This window comes from Arthroderma uncinatum (assembly GCF_011692745.1).
Source record: "Arthroderma uncinatum strain CBS 119779 chromosome Unknown scaffold1, whole genome shotgun sequence".
NCBI classification, from domain to species: domain Eukaryota; kingdom Fungi; phylum Ascomycota; class Eurotiomycetes; order Onygenales; family Arthrodermataceae; genus Arthroderma; species Arthroderma uncinatum.
This window is the reverse complement of record NW_022983863.1, coordinates 962,987-981,851: the sequence shown is the minus strand read 5'-3', so window position 1 is coordinate 981,851 and position 18,865 is coordinate 962,987. Positions and strand designations below refer to the sequence as shown.

At 52.4% G+C, this 18,865-nt stretch overlaps 9 protein-coding genes across 9 annotated transcripts; 4 read left to right on the top strand and 5 right to left on the bottom strand.

The window, feature by feature from the left end:
• Positions 1–1,544: 1,544 nt before the first annotated feature.
• GIQ15_00310 (uncharacterized protein) lies at positions 1,545–2,708 on the bottom strand (the record flags this gene model as incomplete). The annotated part of the gene is made up of 3 exons (XM_033547727.1): positions 1,545–1,712; positions 1,829–2,577; positions 2,651–2,708. The coding sequence occupies 3 exons, from the start codon at positions 2,706–2,708 to the stop codon at positions 1,545–1,547; spliced, it is 975 nt and encodes a 324-aa protein (XP_033408678.1).
• Positions 2,709–3,347: 639 nt separating this feature from the next.
• Positions 3,348–7,382, top strand: GIQ15_00309 (uncharacterized protein; the record flags this gene model as incomplete). Its single annotated transcript, XM_033547726.1, has 1 exon — positions 3,348–7,382. One exon carries the CDS (start codon positions 3,348–3,350, stop codon positions 7,380–7,382), a length of 4,035 nt encoding a protein of 1,344 aa, XP_033408677.1.
• A 187-nt stretch (positions 7,383–7,569) lies between these two features.
• Positions 7,570–8,328, bottom strand: GIQ15_00308 (glutathione S-transferase 3; the record flags this gene model as incomplete). The annotated part of the gene is made up of 2 exons (XM_033547725.1): positions 7,570–8,148; positions 8,200–8,328. The coding sequence occupies 2 exons, from the start codon at positions 8,326–8,328 to the stop codon at positions 7,570–7,572; spliced, it is 708 nt and encodes a 235-aa protein (XP_033408676.1).
• A 903-nt stretch (positions 8,329–9,231) lies between these two features.
• GIQ15_00307 (uncharacterized protein) lies at positions 9,232–9,966 on the bottom strand (the record flags this gene model as incomplete). Its single annotated transcript, XM_033547724.1, has 1 exon — positions 9,232–9,966. The coding sequence occupies one exon, from the start codon at positions 9,964–9,966 to the stop codon at positions 9,232–9,234; it is 735 nt and encodes a 244-aa protein (XP_033408675.1).
• A 347-nt stretch (positions 9,967–10,313) lies between these two features.
• GIQ15_00306 (uncharacterized protein) lies at positions 10,314–11,076 on the top strand (the record flags this gene model as incomplete). The annotated part of the gene is made up of 2 exons (XM_033547723.1): positions 10,314–10,487; positions 10,525–11,076. 2 exons carry the CDS (start codon positions 10,314–10,316, stop codon positions 11,074–11,076), a joined length of 726 nt encoding a protein of 241 aa, XP_033408674.1.
• A 976-nt stretch (positions 11,077–12,052) lies between these two features.
• Positions 12,053–13,719, top strand: GIQ15_00305 (aldehyde dehydrogenase; the record flags this gene model as incomplete). Its single annotated transcript, XM_033547722.1, has 4 exons — positions 12,053–12,111; positions 12,164–13,435; positions 13,486–13,574; positions 13,649–13,719. 4 exons carry the CDS (start codon positions 12,053–12,055, stop codon positions 13,717–13,719), a joined length of 1,491 nt encoding a protein of 496 aa, XP_033408673.1.
• Positions 13,720–13,979: 260 nt separating this feature from the next.
• Positions 13,980–15,234, bottom strand: GIQ15_00304 (sporulation-induced protein; the record flags this gene model as incomplete). The annotated part of the gene is made up of 3 exons (XM_033547721.1): positions 13,980–14,269; positions 14,320–15,027; positions 15,081–15,234. The coding sequence occupies 3 exons, from the start codon at positions 15,232–15,234 to the stop codon at positions 13,980–13,982; spliced, it is 1,152 nt and encodes a 383-aa protein (XP_033408672.1).
• An 880-nt stretch (positions 15,235–16,114) lies between these two features.
• GIQ15_00303 (uncharacterized protein) lies at positions 16,115–17,490 on the top strand (the record flags this gene model as incomplete). The annotated part of the gene is made up of 2 exons (XM_033547720.1): positions 16,115–16,563; positions 16,626–17,490. 2 exons carry the CDS (start codon positions 16,115–16,117, stop codon positions 17,488–17,490), a joined length of 1,314 nt encoding a protein of 437 aa, XP_033408671.1.
• Positions 17,491–18,071: 581 nt separating this feature from the next.
• On the bottom strand, positions 18,072–18,797 carry GIQ15_00302 (high affinity copper transporter; the record flags this gene model as incomplete). Its single annotated transcript, XM_033547719.1, has 3 exons — positions 18,072–18,535; positions 18,613–18,643; positions 18,699–18,797. 3 exons carry the CDS (start codon positions 18,795–18,797, stop codon positions 18,072–18,074), a joined length of 594 nt encoding a protein of 197 aa, XP_033408670.1.
• Between the last annotated feature and the right edge of the window lie 68 nt (positions 18,798–18,865).

The following is an 18,865-nucleotide window of genomic DNA, read 5'->3' as shown; positions in this document are numbered from 1 at the left end:
GAGATGAAAGGGCCTCAACGTCTCGCCAGGGCTATTTTGCATTATCCACGCAAGAACTGCAAGCCTTTCCTGGTCTGCAATATCTTCGTATGATAGTGGGAATGGGCCGAAGCACTGATGATGCTTCATGAGAATCTTGACGTCGTATTCATCATGGTCTACTGGGACATCCGGTCTAAAGATGTGAAACCCTTCCCCATATAGCAGACTGATAAGCTGCATTGTAGCCTCGTCAACAGCGTGCATGATTTCGACGATTCTATGAGGATAACTTACCAACGCGCCAAAAGACCAAATGTCGGTGGAAGTGCCCCATTTCATTTGAAGATGTGCTTCGGGGCTTCTAAATATTGGGGTTCCGATAGGATCCCCTTGTTGAGCATAAGTAGAGTCCACCTGGACAGTACTCCCGAAATCAGCCAGTTGGACGTCTTTAAACCGGGTATATTTTCCATAGTTTACCAACACGTTGCTAGGCTTTATATCTATAACCTGGATTAGACAACTTCGCACTAAACATAATTCAAATTGGAGGTGTTACCAGTGTGAACAAACCCTTCCTCGTGTAAGACCGAGAGCCCTTCAAGAACCTTTCTAACAATGAATTTCACCTCTGGACGCGTAAGACGTTGGCTGTTTGAGGCATGCAGAATATCATCATCTAGGTATCTCAATATTATAGAATGAGGCGCCGAGGAATCTTCAATCTCATCAACTAGCGGACGAAGTAAGTTTGTTTTGTTTTGGAAACGAAGTAATATGTCCCGTTCGTTGTGTATTCGGAAGTGGTCGACACTCTTCACCACTACTGTCTCCTTGTTTTGGCTTCTGCGATTGTTTTAATAACATAGCACTCTGGTGAAACCCAAAGGTCGAGTACACACCTTGCAAGCCAAATGCAGTCTTGCAGTTGCTTTGTGACTGTATAAAGGCTGAGTCTGCCCCTAACGACCTGTCCGAGCGTTAAAGTAGCCGCCATACGAGTATGACTCGCAATCGGGGTCGGTAAGTAAATGCGTCCTAACAGGTAGAGAGTGAAGCCGCTGTGGTAGTGTCTGGGCGCGTTTCGCATCAACCGACAGCGGAGAAACTATTCGCCGAAGCCAGTCGCTTTCCAGAGAATCCAGGAAAATTTCAACATTATTACAACGCCTTGTTTAAATTTGCGTGCCACCATACACTGTTATCGAAGGGCCGGGATAAGTAGCTCTTCATGGCCTCGATGCTTTAATATATTCTATCCTTCCTTAAGGAGGCTGGGGCCGTGCTTCTTTTTAGCTTACAGTCATGGGCGGCAAATAGAAGCTCTTGTGTAAATAATTAAGCCACGACAAAGAACCTAAGATATAATACCATGGATGTATAAACTTCTAACTATCTACTCGGTATCTCTGCATGAAATACGAAGTGCAGAAATCATTGCTATAATGCCTCAGGGTTACACAGTACCACCACTTCTCACCGACAAAAGTTGTCAAACTTCCACACTCCCACATTTCCACGCTGGTCAAATATCCAACCCTCGTATCTCGTGTATTGATTGTTCAAAGTAGAGCTGTGACAATCGATATTCGGTATAGGCCTAGGTAACATTGACTTCGTTGTATTGTGGTTATTTCCCCATCTTTGTCGGAGTAGCCGAAAATCGGGTGCATCGGCTCCTGGGACCCCATCTTCTTCTCCGTTTCCAGGATGTGACCGATGGCAGCGACCTATCAGATAGCCCAGCACTTGAAGCTGCAGTAAGACATGTACCGTGTTCAATTGTACTACCAGATGAATTCAGGGGCGGGGTCGCAGTTGGTGAGTGGTGCGAAAAGGAGCCCACAGACGCATTCACAACAAAGCGTGCCAGGGCATTTACGGTTGTGGGATCTCGAGGGACGAAGTGAGAGCCATAATATTCGACGATTTCGTAAGACGTGAAAGATCGTGCTATGTCCATGGATAGGGCGTGTTCCACCACTGCATCCATACTAGCGAGTGTGTGAATGCTCGGCGTTTGCATTGGCCACTGGTAAAGACTGCCATAATATTTCAATGTACCCTGGTATCCTCCAATTGCCATCATAAATCTTAGTCGCTCCTGGGCTGGTAAAGATAGATAGTCATCCACGGGAAGGCCCTGCGCCCGGATAGCGGTGATCTTGTCTGGGTTATCGTGGCAATCGACTAGTGAGCAGACCATGCCTGCCATGGCGCCTCCTTGCGAGAACCCAATGACTCCATGGATAGGCCTTCCATGAATAAATTTGGCTACGGCGGAAAGTGAGGTTTCGATGCCCCTGTAACTACTCACGGTATCTCGGCCATACCACCAGCCCAAAGTGGTTTGCTCTCGTTGCTTCTCAGCTCTTATACTTTCCTTGTCGCTTGCCTCATAATCGTCGTCGTCAAAAAAGTCCTCGCTATTCCACCCAAACCCTATCGGGGGCTCGAGAACCAAGGGCGCATCCGGAATCAAAAACTCAATACCTCCTGGAAACTCGGTCAAAACTTCAGGGGTTATCAGCTCGGTGATACTCTGCGTAATAGGTGTTGTTTTGGCTTTAATATCAGATCCGTTGGCAGCGAAACCTAGAGGAAGCAGCTCATTGTTAAGGAACAAACTCAGAAGTAAGAGTACTCTATATTTCGAGATTATACACACCATGAAGTAACAAAACTCGAAACTTAGGTAGTTTCGCGGGCTCTGGGCTCAAATCCATACTTTTAACCTGGGGTTTTCGGTTAGAATCCTGCTGGAAAAGAGATGGGCAGTACTGAGCGGCCGTGGAACCTCATTTCAACCCCTTGCTGCAGAATACTCCATACTGTCTTAGAATTAACCAGACAGTTTTTTTGCGGTCGCCTTCCTCTCTCGTTTGGTCAGTTGCAGTTGTCAGATTCTTGATTGATAGAAGTGGACACAGTGTGAGGGGGGGAAGCTTTAATAAGTACTCCTTATGGCCACAAAAATCAGAACTAGGCCAAGTGAGCCCCTTGGGGCCGGTAAAGGTACCACCTAGATAAAAGCATTGTGTGGCCAACCGCGCGTTCTTGGTTCCTGAAGTCCGTGCTCTCCCCACTCCAAACATTTAACTAGTGGGTCCCGCGATCGGGACGGGAAGCTCCATCAAGCGGGCCGCCCCGAACGCCAAAGTTAACCGATTCTGGTAGAATACGCAGAAGACCGCACTTTAGACCAAACCGTTTGTCGTCTATTCTATATTCTTATTTCCCTGACCGAATCCGCAGCTGTGTTTCTCGGTATGTTGGCGATCCCATAGCTATTGCGTTGCAAGGTAGCAAGTGTCTAATGTCAAGTACATCCGCAGGTTTCATTCCTTGGGCAGATATTGCCAAATATGACGGTGAATGATCAGGATATTCCCACTGTGCTCCCTGAGCATGAGTCTGACAGGGTCAGCGCAAGAATGGGGGCTGCCGACAACCCAAGTATTTCCAAGATGGTCGAGGCAGCGGCGAAAGCGCCAGCAGCCAGCGAATATTCATATTCCTCCCCTCTCGACTTTTGGCGCAATGTTCTTGCGGGGGGTGAATGCTCATCATATCCGACCCTACCACTGTCGGTAGATCGGCCAGAGACAGACAAGGAAACAGAATACCAGTTTTCTCGACCTCTAGAGCCCACCCGGGGCATCCTTATGTCAACACTAGTCCACGCTGCATGGGCTTTAATCACCGGGTCTATGGCTGACTCCGGCGATATTGTATTCGGCGCAGCAGCATCTAGAGGAAACACAATCATTCCGGTGCGCGTTAAATTAAACCCTGAGCAAGAAGTGGCGGACTACTTGCAGGCGGTCCAACAGCAGGCGACGGAGTCAATTCCCTATGAGCAGCTGGGATTAGATCAAATCGCCAAGGCATCTTCCGACTGTCAAAAGGCTTGCGTATTTCAAACATTGCTCGTACAGCCCCAGGGAACTTGCCTACTTATGGGGTTGAGCGAGTACGCTCTCGTGATCCAGATTAAACTTGCTGGCAGCCAAGTTCATGCTAAGGCTTCGTTTGACTCACGGGTAGTCGAGCCATTGATTGTCTTTAAGCTATTGCGTCGCCTTGAGTTCATGATGCAGCAATTAAATAGCACAATCCCCGAAAAGGCATTGGAAGATCTCGAGACGCTTCCCTCGTCGGAGCTGAACCAGATCCTGGAGTGGAATAGCGCTATTCCGCCAGTTGTAGAGCGATGCATTCAAGACTTCATCCAGGAACATGCACAGACAGAGCCTGAAGCCCAGGCAGTCTGTGCTTGGGATGGCGAGCTCACATATCGCGGTTTGAATGATCTATCATCTAACGTCGCCTCCTACTTCGTTAGCCTCGGCGTTGGTCCTGAGAAGGTCGTACCTCTATGCTTCGAGAAGTCAATGTGGACCGTTGTGGCCATGCTTTCTGTTCTCAAGGCCGGTGGCACCTTCGTTCTGCTTGATCCAGACCTTCCCGAAGGCCGTATTCAGAATATCACCCGACAGGTGCAGGCGGAGACTTCCGTTACATCCAAGTCTTGCCAAAACCGGCTATCTCCCTTCGTCTGCCAAACGGTCGTGCTTTCAAAAGACACAATAGAATCTTTGAAGTCGCAAGGTGAGCGATCGCCGTCACAGATGCCAAAAACTGTTGCCAGCAACTCCGCCTATATCATTTTCACTTCCGGTAGTACTGGAGAGCCAAAGGGATGTGTTGTCGAGCATCGATCTTACTGTTCGGCTGCTTTTGCCCATGGCAAGATTTTGGGTATGAGCAAAGCTGTACGTGTTTTGCAGTTTGGCTCCTACAACTTTGCCGGGGCTATCATGGAGATGCTCATGACCATAATCCATGGAGGTTGTATTTGCATCCCGTCAAAAGAGGATTGCAGTATCAACCTTGCTCCCACGATTGGCAAGCTAAACGCTAACTGGGCATATTTAACCTCTACTGTGTTGGCCCTCCTCCACCCGGATGACGTTCCATCCCTGCGGACAATTTGCGTCGGTGGTGAGGCCATCCGAAGCTCCCAGATCAAGGACTGGGCGGCAGTGGTCCATTTGCGCCAGGCATATGGCAGTGCGGAAACTGCTGCTGTTGTCTCGTCAGCTGGATTGGATCCAACCTCGGTGGTTACCAGTGTTGGAAAAGCGACTACTTGTAGATGCTGGCTCACCAGCCCAGGAAATACCAACCAGCTGGTGCCGATCGGTGCACCTGGTGAAATCGTTCTTGAAGGACCAGTAATCGGACGGCACTACATTGGTAACCCAAAGAAGACGGCCGAATCCTTTATCAAGGCGCCGTCCTGGAGAGCTGCGCTAGGCCCCGTCGCTGCCTCGTCACGGTTCTACCGAACTGGTGACATCGCTTCATATAGAAGCGACGGATCGATCGACCTGCTTGGGAGGAAGGATACTCAGGTTAAGCTGCACGGCCAGCGTATTGAGCTTGGAGAGATTGAGCACCAAGCGAGGCAATCGTCACCCGACCTGAAGGAAGTTGCCGTCGAACTGAGTGTTCTCGGTAATGGCAGCGCTAGGCTGATCGGCTTTTTGGTGCTCAAGCCTAGCAAAGAAAACGCAAATGGCGTCGGTGTGATTATTGATAACCGGATCAGGGCTATTATTCAGGGTATCAAAAGACAATTAGAGACAGTGCTACCCTATTACATGGTTCCATCAGTGTTTCTCCCAATCCAAAGGCTTCCACTGACGGCGTCTGGGAAGACTGATCGGAGAATCCTGCGCCAGGTGGGCTCGGCACTCACGGCGCAACATATTCTGGAATTGCAGTCAGAATCTGTGGGAGGGAAGCGACAACCAAGCACGGAGACCGAAAAGACGCTGCAAGGTATCTGGTCTGAGATGCTAAATATTGACCTAGCTACCATTGGCCTTGACGACAGTTTCTTCCAGCTCGGAGGTGACTCCGTGACCGTCATGAAGGCTGTGAGCAAAGCCCGCACTTTTGGCATGAATATGAAGATGGCAGACGTCTTCCGCCAGAATACAATCGCAAAGCTGGTCCAGCAGCAATCACTGAGCACTAACGATGCACCCGAGGAACTTGATGGAGTTATTCTCGTTGAACCTTCTATCAAGTCCACTTTGCTTAGAGAGCTCGACTTGAAGTTTGGAATCAACCCTGCAGATATCACAGATATACATCCTCTGACTGGCGTCCAGGAGACTCTTGTGGCTGCTAGTCTAGCATCTGGTCCAATAGCGGATTATTCCTATCTTGATCTCGATGCGGGCCTAAACGTGTCGTACTTGGAAGGCAGGTGTATGAGAGTTCTCGAAAAGTTCCCCATTCTTCGCGCCCGCTTTTTCCAGATCCAGGGTAAGTCATGGCAGGTTGTCTTGCATCAGCTCAATGACGCTTTCAGCGTTTATAACGTTGTTGGGGATCTCGAGGAGTATTTCCGGAACTTTTGCCTCAAGAACGTGGAATCAATAGTACCAACCCAGGCCCCCGCCGCATTTATTCTTTTCAAACACGATAAGGGGATGAGGTTAACTGTGCGGTGGTCGCACGCTCAATATGATGCTTTCAGCGCGCCCTTTCTACTCCAATCGATCTTCGATAGCGACCAAGGGGAGATTCCTGCGAAGCCAACCTTTCCCATGTTCCTAGCTTACGCCGCCAACCGTCGTGGCCAATCGCTTGCGTACTGGAGTCAATTATTGCAAGGGTCCCATCTTACTCCCATTGGGCCCCATGTTCGCCCCGTTAATCCTCCGATCACCGTGCCGGAGGAAGTACTCGCCGCGACGGAGGCGCATTTGGTACATCGTACCGGCAAGATTACTCACGCCACACTAGTACGGGCCGCATGGGCTGTACTCCTCTCACAGCTGGCGGGCGAATCTGATGTGATTTACGGCCATGTAGTCGCTGGCCGCAACGCCGCAATTCCAGCTGTGGAGAATATCGTTGGATGCTGTCTGAATATTCTGCCGGAGCGTGTTGATTTCTCATCTATCAAAACTGTTTCTGAACTGGTTCACACCATTCAAGAGCAATATCTCTCAATGGGAGATGCGGACTCGCTTGACTTTAGGGATATCATTAAGCATTGCACCGAATGGCCGGCCGGTTCAAGCTTCGACACGGTTCTCCATCATCGAAACGTCGACGAGGAACCTGCGATCCAGACGCCAGGTGGCATTTCACGGATGAAGACCTTTAAGAAGACGCTTGTGTCCCCATTCATCTTCATTTTATCGGTCTCGAGGGGCGGGAGCGTTGGCATCGAATTGATTGCTAACACTCACATCATGGCTTCGGGGACGGCTAAGAAGATGGTGGGGGATTTGGCTCGTATCATGGAGAAGCTCGTTACTGGCATGGACATGACTCTGCCAGAGTGGATGAACGAGATTCAGTTGTTGATCGAATGATCATGTCGTCGTTGAAGCCGTCGTTCACTTTCAGTTTTATCACGTGATCCTTACTGCGAGTAAAAGAACACTATCTACGATAGTTCGGGCCTTGATATAAAAAAAGAATGTATGTAGGTCAAGAAATGTCATTGCTAATTCATTTTAACTACCTTCGCTGCTCCCAATATTATGCAATAACAACATTCTACTTCGCCTCCTTGGCCGCCTTGACCTTCTGGATATGAGCCAACACTTCCTCCAGCTTGGGCACATTTTCGATAAATGCCTTGGAAGCTGGACGGGCCAGACACCTCTGCCACCAAGCGTTGAGGGCAGGTCTGGAGGTAACTAGGTCGCCATAGCCACGCTCAAAGATCCTGGCGAGGTGTGGGATATAATAAACGTCGACAAGGGTGTACTTGTCACCAGCCCAGAACTTCTTGCCGGTCTTGTTGAAGATGGCCTCGGCGGTGTCGAAGTATTGGCCTAGTAGCTTCTTGCCCTCCTCAAGGTTCTCTTGGTTCGTCTCCATTCCGAGAATTGGCTTGATGGATGACTCGTAGGCGATGCTGGATACTGGGCGTTCGAAGTATGCGGCCTCGCAGGAGATTTCCTGCTCGAAGAGAGCCACGGCAGCGTTGTCCTTGGGGTCGGGGAGGAGGTCGAAGTTGTATCGGGTGCAGAGGTAGCGGGCAATGCCGCGGGACTCGTACATGGTGATTCCATCTGAGGTGACGAGGGTAGGGACTTTGCCGAAGGGGTTGCGAGCAAGGTACTCGGGTGTCTTTTGTCATCAGTTAGCGAAGAAGATCTAGATGGGTGACGAGGTGGCTACCTTGTGCTCCTGGGTTCCCATGTCGACCTCAATGCGCTCGTAATCGGTAAAGCCAGCCTCATTGATGGCAAGCTGCACACGGTCTGGTGCCGTGGCGATGATGTTGGCGTAGAGGGTGAATTGAGGCATTGTAACGATGATTCTCTGTCTTAGCTGGTGTTGATAGTGTTGGTAGTGCTAATTGAGCTGTTGATGATGTTGTCGGTATTGATACTGGACCTGGGAGAGCTCGTAGACTTATATATCGACCCCGCCCCCACCATAGCTGCTCTCATTACCCATCGACGGCCCATCGACGGCCTGTCGGCCAACAGTTCACCCGAGGCGGAGATCCGATTCCAGGCAGCCATGGAGACCCCTTCTCACGGTGAAGAGTAAGCAGCTTCGTGTTGTCCGTACCCGTCCGACCAACCGGCCAGCTCGTCCGTGAAGAAGCGGTTCGTCGGTGGGCTTGTTAGCCGGTGGAGCTACCAACGAGAGCGAACAGTCGAATAACCAGCTGTGGCTGTTCCTGCAACACGCGCGGATGGTGCAGGGGTCGGGAGGATGCAGGATCAAAGGATGGGATGGCGATTTGTAATCCAGGGCAGCCATACGGGGGTAGACAGCACTTTAACCAACACGAGTCTGCTTGACTTGTCCCGACGGCCGAATTATTAGAAACGAGCAGCTCTCAGCCCTGGAAGGCCATCAAAGTCCGTCTCGGCGACGGCGTCCGTAGACTTCTTAGTGGGAATTATATAATCCAGGGGCTTGAAGCTAATGAAAATCCAAAAACGACGTCTGAGAAGTCAAGATCTTCCTCATTTAAGAGAAGCTCTTATTATTTAACAGAAGCTCTTCGATATCTAACACAGGCTGGAAAAGACTGTCGACCAGCAACGATGGTGGACCACTCGTTATTCACATACTTCTAGTTGGTACATATGTAGGTGATACTCTAGAACCCGAAACAGCCGAAACTCGATACCTTAACTAGACGAAACCCGAACTGGAGAGATGGAAAGATAGGCATTAGGTCAAGATGGTTGATCACGCCTGGTCCGACTGAGTTGAAGCGGTGACGAGTCGCTGTGCTGTCTGCACTTCCGGCGAGAGGTTCTTCAGCAACGAGGCAAGCTCGTCAGCAGCCACGGTCAGGGCATCATCTGAGAGCGGCTCAAGAGCATCCAGGACAAAGAAGACGCGCGTGGTCTGGTCCGTCAGCGCAGTACGGGGACACTGTCGCCAATTCCAGCGGCGACAAGTGACTCCAGAGCCATCACACCATACAGGCTCTCCCGGTGCCGCATTCTCTACCAACGGCTCTCCGCCCGAGGAAGTATGGAACTGTTCCTGGCCCGTGGCGCGGATCAGATACGGCGATCCATCGTACTGGTCCAGGTCTTCGCCGCCCAGGGGGATCTGATGCTTGACGGAGATGGCATTATAGATGTCCGTCAACCGGTTAACACGGGGTAAGCCGCCTTCTACGCGGCGAGTCAATGCCTCTAGACTGTTGCGTGTCTTCTGCGGCTTGGCTCCGAAAGCCTTGTATGCCTCTCTCCATGCGGCGATGTGTGGGATTTCAGTGACGGGGTGTTTGGACAGGAGGTCTTTGGCGGTGGTTTCGGCCTGTTGTAAGAGGGCCTCGGTGGAATCATCGCTGGGGCCTGGAGGGATGCCTTCAACCACCAGCAGGAGGGCGCGGTAGTCTGGACGCAGCTGGAAGATCTCAGGGGCTATGCGTACGGCTTGCAGCAGTTTCTGCGCAGCTTGGCCGGCCATGGTGATGGTAATGTCTACCTAGTAACTAACTGACTAGTAAAGTAACGGGTGACAGATTGAGATATGAGTGTTTGAACGTATAAATATGGCGGGGCAGGCGGCTTTGGAGCTGGAGGGGCACGGAGAAGGGCCGCCGAGAGCCAATCATAGACAGTTAGCAGACGACCTGATAGATATATATCCTTGTTGATTGGACTGATACTAACTACTCCATCAAACCGCCGAGAGAGAGAGACTTGATATAGGAACTCGGCGGGGCGATGGCCTCGGCTATTCTACGCCCTTTGACTACAGACTATATTAAAGGTGATGGCGATGTTTCCTACACTCTTCCATAACTACACAACATGTATCTCAGAGCCACACACGCCGAGGGCTCCATCGAAGCCCTCTTCGGGTTCATCAAGCAGAACCCGCTCGGAGTGCTGACGACTGCCATCTCCTCGCCGTCTCACCCGCTGCTCCAGGCCAGCCACATCCCCTGGGTGCTCGATGAACTCACCACCGACCCCGACGCACCCGTCAAGGGCAAAACTGCGCGGCCACATGGCCCGACAGAACCCGCAGTCCAAGGCCATCATCGAGGCTGCTGCAGGACAGTGTCCGGCCCAACTGACGCAGGACGTGATGATCCTCTTCACGGGCTCGCACCACCACTATGTCACGCCCAAGTTCTACACCGAGACCAAGCCCAGCACCGGCAAGGTGGTGCCGACCTGGAACTACGCTGCGGTGCAGGTATACGGCAAGGCCACCGTGTACGTTGACTCTCGCGCCGCAGAGACCTCGAGCTACCTCTCGCAGCAGATCCACGACCTGTCGCAGCTGTGCGAGACCTCTCAGATGGGGTATACGGGGCAGGACGGACAGCCGGAGCCGTGGAAGGTGTCTGACGCCCCGGAGGCGTACATCAACATCATGAAGAAGGCCATCATCGGCATCGAGGTCACGGTCGAGAGCATCGGGGGGAAGTTCAAGATGAGCCAGGAGGACACCAAGGGGGACCGCGAGGGCGTCATCAACGGCTTTGCCAGTCTTGGAACTGATGTCGGCACACATATGTCCTCTCTTGTGAAGCAGCGTGGTGATATCTATGACAGCTCGAAATAATCCTCCCTGTCAAATAATGCCTCTTATATAAAAATATAGAGTATAGAATGTGTATAGAGCAAAAAGTCAACCGCCGAGAGCCCTACTACGGCCCGCACGCCGACGTGATCTGGCGCCGCCATCCCCGAGTGGAAGGCCTCTGCAGAATTGCTTCCCTCAAGCGTCACTTCCATGTCCTAGCGCGCCGCAGCCGATCGTGGATTGCTCACACGAGTGCGGGAGAATCTCGCCCCGTAAAGGAGAAAGATCGCGACTCGGGGATTCGAACCAGGCGTCAAAGGTCGTGGTCACGTGTAGTGGTTCGGGACGCAGCTTGGCAAGGCGGTTTCCCTTCGGCCATCACAGCTGTAGGAAAAGTTCACAGAAGACTCTATATACACCCACACCACCACATACGAAGTACATACACCACACATGCATCTACACACACTCACCCTTACTATATACATACATACATATAGGTAGACTATACATAGAGAAAGTTACCTAGTAGAGATAGGGGATCCGGCGGTTGCCGCGTCACATCGCCGATCAGAGTGATTACATATCAAAGAGCTGGCGGGCCGAGTCGGCGAGAGACAGCGCCGAGCAAGATGCCGAACCACTCTGGAGCCAGTGATAGCAGTGATAGAAAGGAGTCTCGGCCGGGTTTCAGGTGGTTGCTAAGAGTCTCATGGCAGGGAAGATCGCAGGGTAGATAGGAAAGAGTGGAAGATGAGTGGAAGAATGGCAGTGGAAGAGAGTGGGAGGGGATGGGGGGACATGGGGAGGTACATGGGAGTGTGCCTGCCGTTCGGCTGGACGCCAGGTACCCTTACATCAACCGACATCGACGGCCATAGATGCGTACATAACAAGAGAGCTGCATACCCCACCTCCTCGCCTCCTCTTCTCCTCCTCTTCCTCCTCCTCTTCTTCTTCTCTTCCTCTCTTCTCATCACCTTCACTCACATCAATCCCAATCATATCACACATCATGGCCCTTACACAGAAGATCGAGACGCCCAGCGTCACCTACGAGCAGCCACTCGGACTGTAAGCTTCAGCTTCCCCTCTCTATATAGATACCTATACTAACAGCCGGCAGGTTCATCAACAACGAGTACGTCAAGGGTATCGAGGGAAAGACCTTCGAGACCATCAACCCTCACAATGAAAAGGTCATCTGCGCCGTCCATGAAGCTACCGAGAAGGACGTCGACGCTGCCGTCGCCGCTGCTCGTGCCGCCGTCGACGGCCCCTGGAGAAAGGTTGCTCCAAGCGACAGGGGACGCATGCTGACCAAGCTTGCCGACCTGCTCGAGCGTGACATCGAGGTCATTGCCGCAATCGAGGCCCTCGACAACGGCAAGGCCCTGTCCATGGCCAAGGCGGACGTCACCAACGCTGCCGGATGTCTGAGATACTACGGTGGATGGGCCGACAAGGTCCAGGGCAAAGTCATCGACACCGACCACGAGACCTTCACATACACCCGCCACGAGCCCGTCGGCGTGTGCGGACAGATCATCCCATGGAACTTCCCCTTGCTCATGTTCGCCTGGAAGATCGGCCCGGCCCTGGCCACCGGTAACTCCATCGTCATGAAGACCGCCGAGCAGACCCCGCTCAGCGGACTGTTCGTCGGCAACCTCATCGTCGAGGCTGGTTTCCCTCCAGGTGTCGTCAACGTCATCTCTGGCATTGGCCGTGTTGCCGGTGCCGCCATCTCGAGCCACATGGACATCGACAAGGTCGCCTTCACCGGCTCCACCGTCGTCGGCCGCCAGATCCTCCAGGCGGCTGCCAAGTCAAACTTGAAGAAGGTCACTCTCGAGCTCGGCGGAAAGAGCCCCAACATCGTCTTCAACGACGCTGACATCGACAATGCCATCAGCTGGGTCAACTTCGGCATCTACTACAACCACGGCCAGTGCTGCTGTGCCGGATCCCGTATCCTCGTCCAGGAGGGCATCTATGACAAGTTCCTCGCCCGCTTCAAGGAGCGTGCCAACCAGAACAAGGTCGGAGACCCATTCCACCCAGAGACCTTCCAGGGTCCCCAGATCTCCAAGCTCCAGTTCGACCGTATCATGACCTATATCGAAGAGGGTAAGAAGGAGGGTGCCAAGGTCGAGGTCGGAGGTGAACGTCACGGAACCGAGGGCTATTACATCCAGCCCACCATCTTCAGCGAGTGCAAGGACGACATGAAGATCGTCAAGGAGGAGATCTTCGGCCCAGTCTGCACCATGCAGAAGTTCACCACCGAGGAGGACGCCATCAGAATCGCCAACAACTCTTCCTACGGCCTCGCCTCTGCCGTCCACACCAAGGACCTCAACACCTCCATCCGTGTTGCCAACGCTCTCAAGGCTGGGTAGGCATCTTCCTTCCACGCGTATATATACTTCTGCTAACGTTTGATAGAACCGTCTGGGTTAACTGCTACAACCTCATCTCCTTCCAGTCTCCCTTCGGTGGATTCAAGGAGAGCGGTATCGGCCGTGAATTGGGAGGTACGTTCACTCCTTATCCCTGCCTATAACATTTCTCCCTATAATATTATCATCCTGATACTAACTTGTTGCAGAATACGCTCTCGACAACTACACCCAGATCAAGACCGTGCGTATCCGCCTTGGCGACGCCATGTTCGGTTAAGAGCAGCAGGAGAAACAAGCATGCTAAAATTGTGCATTGTAAATACGACTGCCTGGGTTTAAAAATGCAATAAAACGAATGATGTTCACCAATATACGTCTAATTCTAGCATGGCTAGATTCATGGTATTTGCTTTCATAATACTCGTAAACGTATGCACAATATACCAAAAGAGGTAACGCCAAACCCATGCCCAAACACCCACCCACCCCCATCCATATCCATATCCATATCCATAGATAAAAGTATGTAGGGGTTAGTTACAGGAAGTACTCTGCCTTCTGCGGCCTCGAAACAGGAACATGTCTCATCTCCGCCGGCACTGCAGCGAAGAGCTTAAACACCGGCTTCAGGTCTTCTCTCACCTCGCACACGCTAGCCATGTTGGCACATCGGTAGCAGTAGTTCGGTGCACTCCAGACCGTCACCATCGTCTGGCTGTCGAAGTGGTATTTGTATCCTTCGTTGACGAGCTGGTGGGCGCGGGCGATGAGGTTCAGGTCGTTTACCGCGCAGAATTCATCAGCCACGCGGCTGCCGAATAGCCAGCCTATCTCACATTAGCATGCATCCAAATATATACAGTAAGGGTGTCCATACCTGCTCCACGCGGGCTGACGGCCCAGGTTAGATCCTCTGTCTCGTCTGGATCGGACCAGACAAGATCACAGAACGCACCCTCATGCGGGATCTCCTGCGCCCTGGCCACGATACGCACCTGGTCCAGCGTCCGTATCTCCGGGCTCAACCCACCGTGTAGACAGAGCACCTTCCCATCCACGATGACGCCGAGAGTCATAAAGTCGAATACCTGACAACATGCCTTCCAGACCGATGCGTTGCCGTATTTCTGGACGCATTCGTCGTAGAAGCCGTACACCTGTGTGATCTGGCGGGATTCATGGTTTCCTCGAACAAGCGTGATTTTGTTCGGATACCGGGCCTTCAGACAGAGTAAGAGGGTGAGTGTTTCCAGACTAAAGTATCCTCTGTCCACGTAGTCGCCTAGAAAGATGAAGTTGCCGATGGGCGATGTGTCCCCCGCCGTTTTGGTCGGTTCATCGTCGCCGTCGTCTTCGATGACAGAGTTGGGCGGCGAGCTGTTTCTCAGTCTCTGCTTCAGCTTCGGATCTGTGATGGTCGTCGGCGGCTCGATGTCGTCGGATGTGATGACCGTGGCGGGGGCGGCGGGTCGAGTATCGCCTGGCATCCCACCGGCGACGCGGAAGAGCTCTAGCAGGTCGTAGAACTGCCCGTGTATGTCGCCGCATATCGTGACGGGGGTGGAGACCGGTTGGATGTTCGATTCTACCCTGTCAGCCGGATACTTGTGATGGTGATGGTGGTGATGCTGGACCTACCCTCCATCATGTACTCCTTCACCACCTCGCACAGCTGCTTCATGTGGTGCTCCGAGAGGTACTTGCAGTTCCTGGCCGCCTCGAGCCACTCGTCCGGACCGGCATTGGGCTTCAGTCGCGCTGGGCCAGGCTGGGGGACTGACGGGTCGACCATTCTCAATGTCTCAATTGCAGTCTCCGGTTAATCTCAATCGTCGTCACAATCGCAGTCACTCTAAGTCATGGACATATGCACCTGCTATCGATGTCCTCTGTCTCTCTGTCTCTCTGTCGCTCTTCTGTCTGTCTGTCCGTCTATCGTATGTCTCTCTCTCTGTCCGTATGTCTGTGTCTGTGTCTGTAGTGACGTCGAGGGGCCGCTTAGTCAGCTGTCTCTTCTTTTCTTCTAGAACAAAAAAAGACACGCGGAGTTTAACATTAAGCGTAAAAGTAGTTTATTTACCGCGACATCAACAGCCTCAAAAGGCCCAACGGCGCTCGTATCCAAGGAGCGCGTCCCCGGGCTACGGTACTCCGACCTTCTCCCTTTAGCGAGGATGCGCTGCGGTGGCAAGCCATGTTACAGGCCGGCGGGGCTTTTCTTCCTCTCGTGCCGGCTGCTGAGAACGGTCTGACGTGGTGGCTGGACGAGAGCAGCATACGGAGGAGCGTCTGGGATGCTGCATTAAACCCCGTCGCCAGCGTCCACTCCGCGACCACCTTGAGATGCGATCCCGACGGCCCAAAAACGTGGTTTCTCCATGTGCCGCCAGCCTTGCGGTGTATCATGGCCATCTCAGCCCTCGCAGCCGAGTGATACGGTCTCCACCCTCCGTCCTAAGCGGAGGGGCCGGCGAGAAAAAAAACGAGAAGGGGGAAAAAAAAACAGGCCAAAGAGAGAGAAAACCGGGAGAAGGGCAATTCTCGTGAGCTGCGACAGCCGCTCCACTCTTCAGACAAGCGCCGAGGGTCGAGGTCGCTGGTTTTTGTCTCTGCGTGATATCGGCCTTTTTCTCCTTCTTCCTCTTCTCTCTTCCTCTTCTTGTGCATCATGAATGCTACGCTGTCTCAGTTCCCGGACGGCGGCCATGGTATCTGATTCACAATGCCAGTTCTTGACCTGGGTCCGGAAGGCGTCAAGGTCGAAGAAACATCACGATCAACATAATACCGCCTTTCAGCTCAAGAAAGACTTCAATCTCTCGTCCTCGTCTATATCGTCCGGCTACACGGACAGACCGCCGTCGCTGGACAGGCCTCAGCATGGCTCTCCGGCCCGTCTCTCGCTCGCTAGTCTGCTAGCCGACGACCCTGCAGAGGCCAACCGTCTTCTGCTCGCATGCCAGGACCTAGGTGGCTTCTACTTAGACCTCAGGTCGACTGAGCTGGGTGAGAGGGTCATGGCTGATGCAGACCGGCTCTTCCGTCTAGGAGGAGACATCTTCGACCTGACCGAGCCCGAGAAGAGAGAGTACGATATGGCCAAGTTCGGTGGCTACTACGGGTACATTATCTATCCCAATCAGCTTCTTGACATCAACTTGACACCAGCTTACACGAATCTAGATACAAGGGCTACCGTAACCGCACCCTCGACACCAAGGAGTTCTACACCGTCTCCAAGGACGATATACTCGACCTTCCGTGTCCATCAACCACCTGTCGGCCCCAGCCTCAACCCATCAACTCCTCACGCCCGCTCATAAAGACATACATCCAAAACTCCCACGCCATCATCTCGCTGGTCCTGTCACGGCTCACCTCCATCCTGAACCTCCCTCGGGGCTCCTTGGAGAACATCCACCGCCGTGACGCAAACAGCGGTGATCAGATCCGCTGGATCAAGCTGCAGGCTAGCAAGGAATCACGCCCACTCCCCGAGGACGACGTACTCCTGGACGAACACTCCGACTCCAACAGCGTCACCCTCCTCTTCAACCGGTCTGGCGGCCTACAATTCCGGTCTCCCCAGCCCGAGCCCCCATCCCACAGTGCCATCATCCCCAAGGATAATCCCATCTCCTCCTCCTCCCCGGCCCTCAACACTACCGACTTCCCCCAGGGACCCTCTACAGTTACTGCTCGCTGGACACCTGCAAACCCTATACCAGGCCACTGCATAATCCTGATGGGCGAGCAGCTCGTCAAGCTTACCGAAGGCGCCGTCAGGGCCAACGTACATCGCGTCTGTGCCTTGCCTGGCTTGCAAGGCACGAGCCCGCGGTACTCATTGGTATACTTTTCACGGCCAGAAGATGACGTTATTCTGAAACAACTTGCCGGGGTCCCCGTGGTTCCTAAACCGGTTACCACGCCGAAGGGTGTGCGTGAGCGGCAGAGTCAGTGTAAACGAATTAGCAAGGTGTTTGAAGGGAAGGAGTGGATGGGGTGGGCCAGGGCCGCCTCGCCTCGCCTCGAACAAAAGAGGTAGCTTAGTGCGAATGATTTAACAACGATCGATGATGACGACGTATGGACAAAGTTGACGCATAGCAGCCATTTTGGTGTTCTTTTTTTTTATGTCGTTTCATTTTTACGCTGGGGAGTAAGGAGTTCTAGACCGCGATGCTATACATGCTCACGCATATCATGTTTTTCCTTTTTTTCTATTTCCCTTTTTTCCATATATTATATATTTTAGACTCGTTGCATAAATGGCGTATTATTATTATTTTTTTATTCTGTATCTATGGCCGTATTGAGATCTCCTCTTCGACTTGCAGAAAGAACTTATGCCCGAGCATAATAATTAAAGAGTAGATCAGGACATACTGCCATGCAGGGTAAGCTGTAAGTTAAAACTAGGATGAGGAACGGGCATCAAGATCTGTTTTGTCCCGTGGCATCATGAACAGTGGGTCGATAAACATCGGCATGGATCAAGGGTGATGGCAGGTCAAGAGCTATCTCAACCACAGCACACAGTCACAGCACAGGCATCCCTCCAGATAACACCCCGTTAGCTACAGCTGATAAAGAAAAGACACGGTGGGTGGGGGGGAGGCTTCAATCTCACCTTCTCTCCTGACTCTTCCATGAGAAGGCAAAGCTACCCAAGAACGCCCCGATCAAGATACAGATGATGAAATACCCATTGTAATACATGGCCAGCAGCATCACGAAATACGCCACGCCAAACTGCATCATATGCAGCAAGGAACGAACTGTATGCTGCAAGAGTGTTGGGGAGTATCGTCTCTGTCCTTGTCCATGTACACATCCGCTCGGTGCTGAGGCGGGAGTAACTGGTTTGGGTAGGGGGTCTTCGGTGTCTTCGCTCTCGGCATCCCTTGATCCCACCGGGGCAGGGTGAGAGACGAAAGTGCTGATCAAAGACGGCCGGCCAGCGATGTGGTTGTCGAATTCATGCCCCAGACGACGCAGGAACTCGAGCGACATGACGAGCAGGATGACGCCGATGCAGGAGCCGGCGAACATGCCTTTAGACGTGATCTGCCATGTAGATGATATGAAGCCTGTCCATAACTTTAATCACGCTGTACTCCGTACCTCCTTGGGGAGATTAGATAGACAGAGGAGAGTGATAGCTCACATGTGTCCATGACGTTCCAGTTCCATAACATCTAGTTTATATGAGCAGGGGGAAGCTAGCGGTTTGGGGTTACGGGATGGTCTTACCGAGATCTTGCACCCTCCGCCCATGTCCTTGTTCATGTCCATGTCATGGTGCATAGTACCAGTAGAGGCTGGCATGGGCGCGTGAGTGATCATAGCCATCGTGTCTTTCTTTTAGTCAAGGGTTGGTAAGTTCTGTTGATACCTAGGTAGATGACTTGAGATGTCTG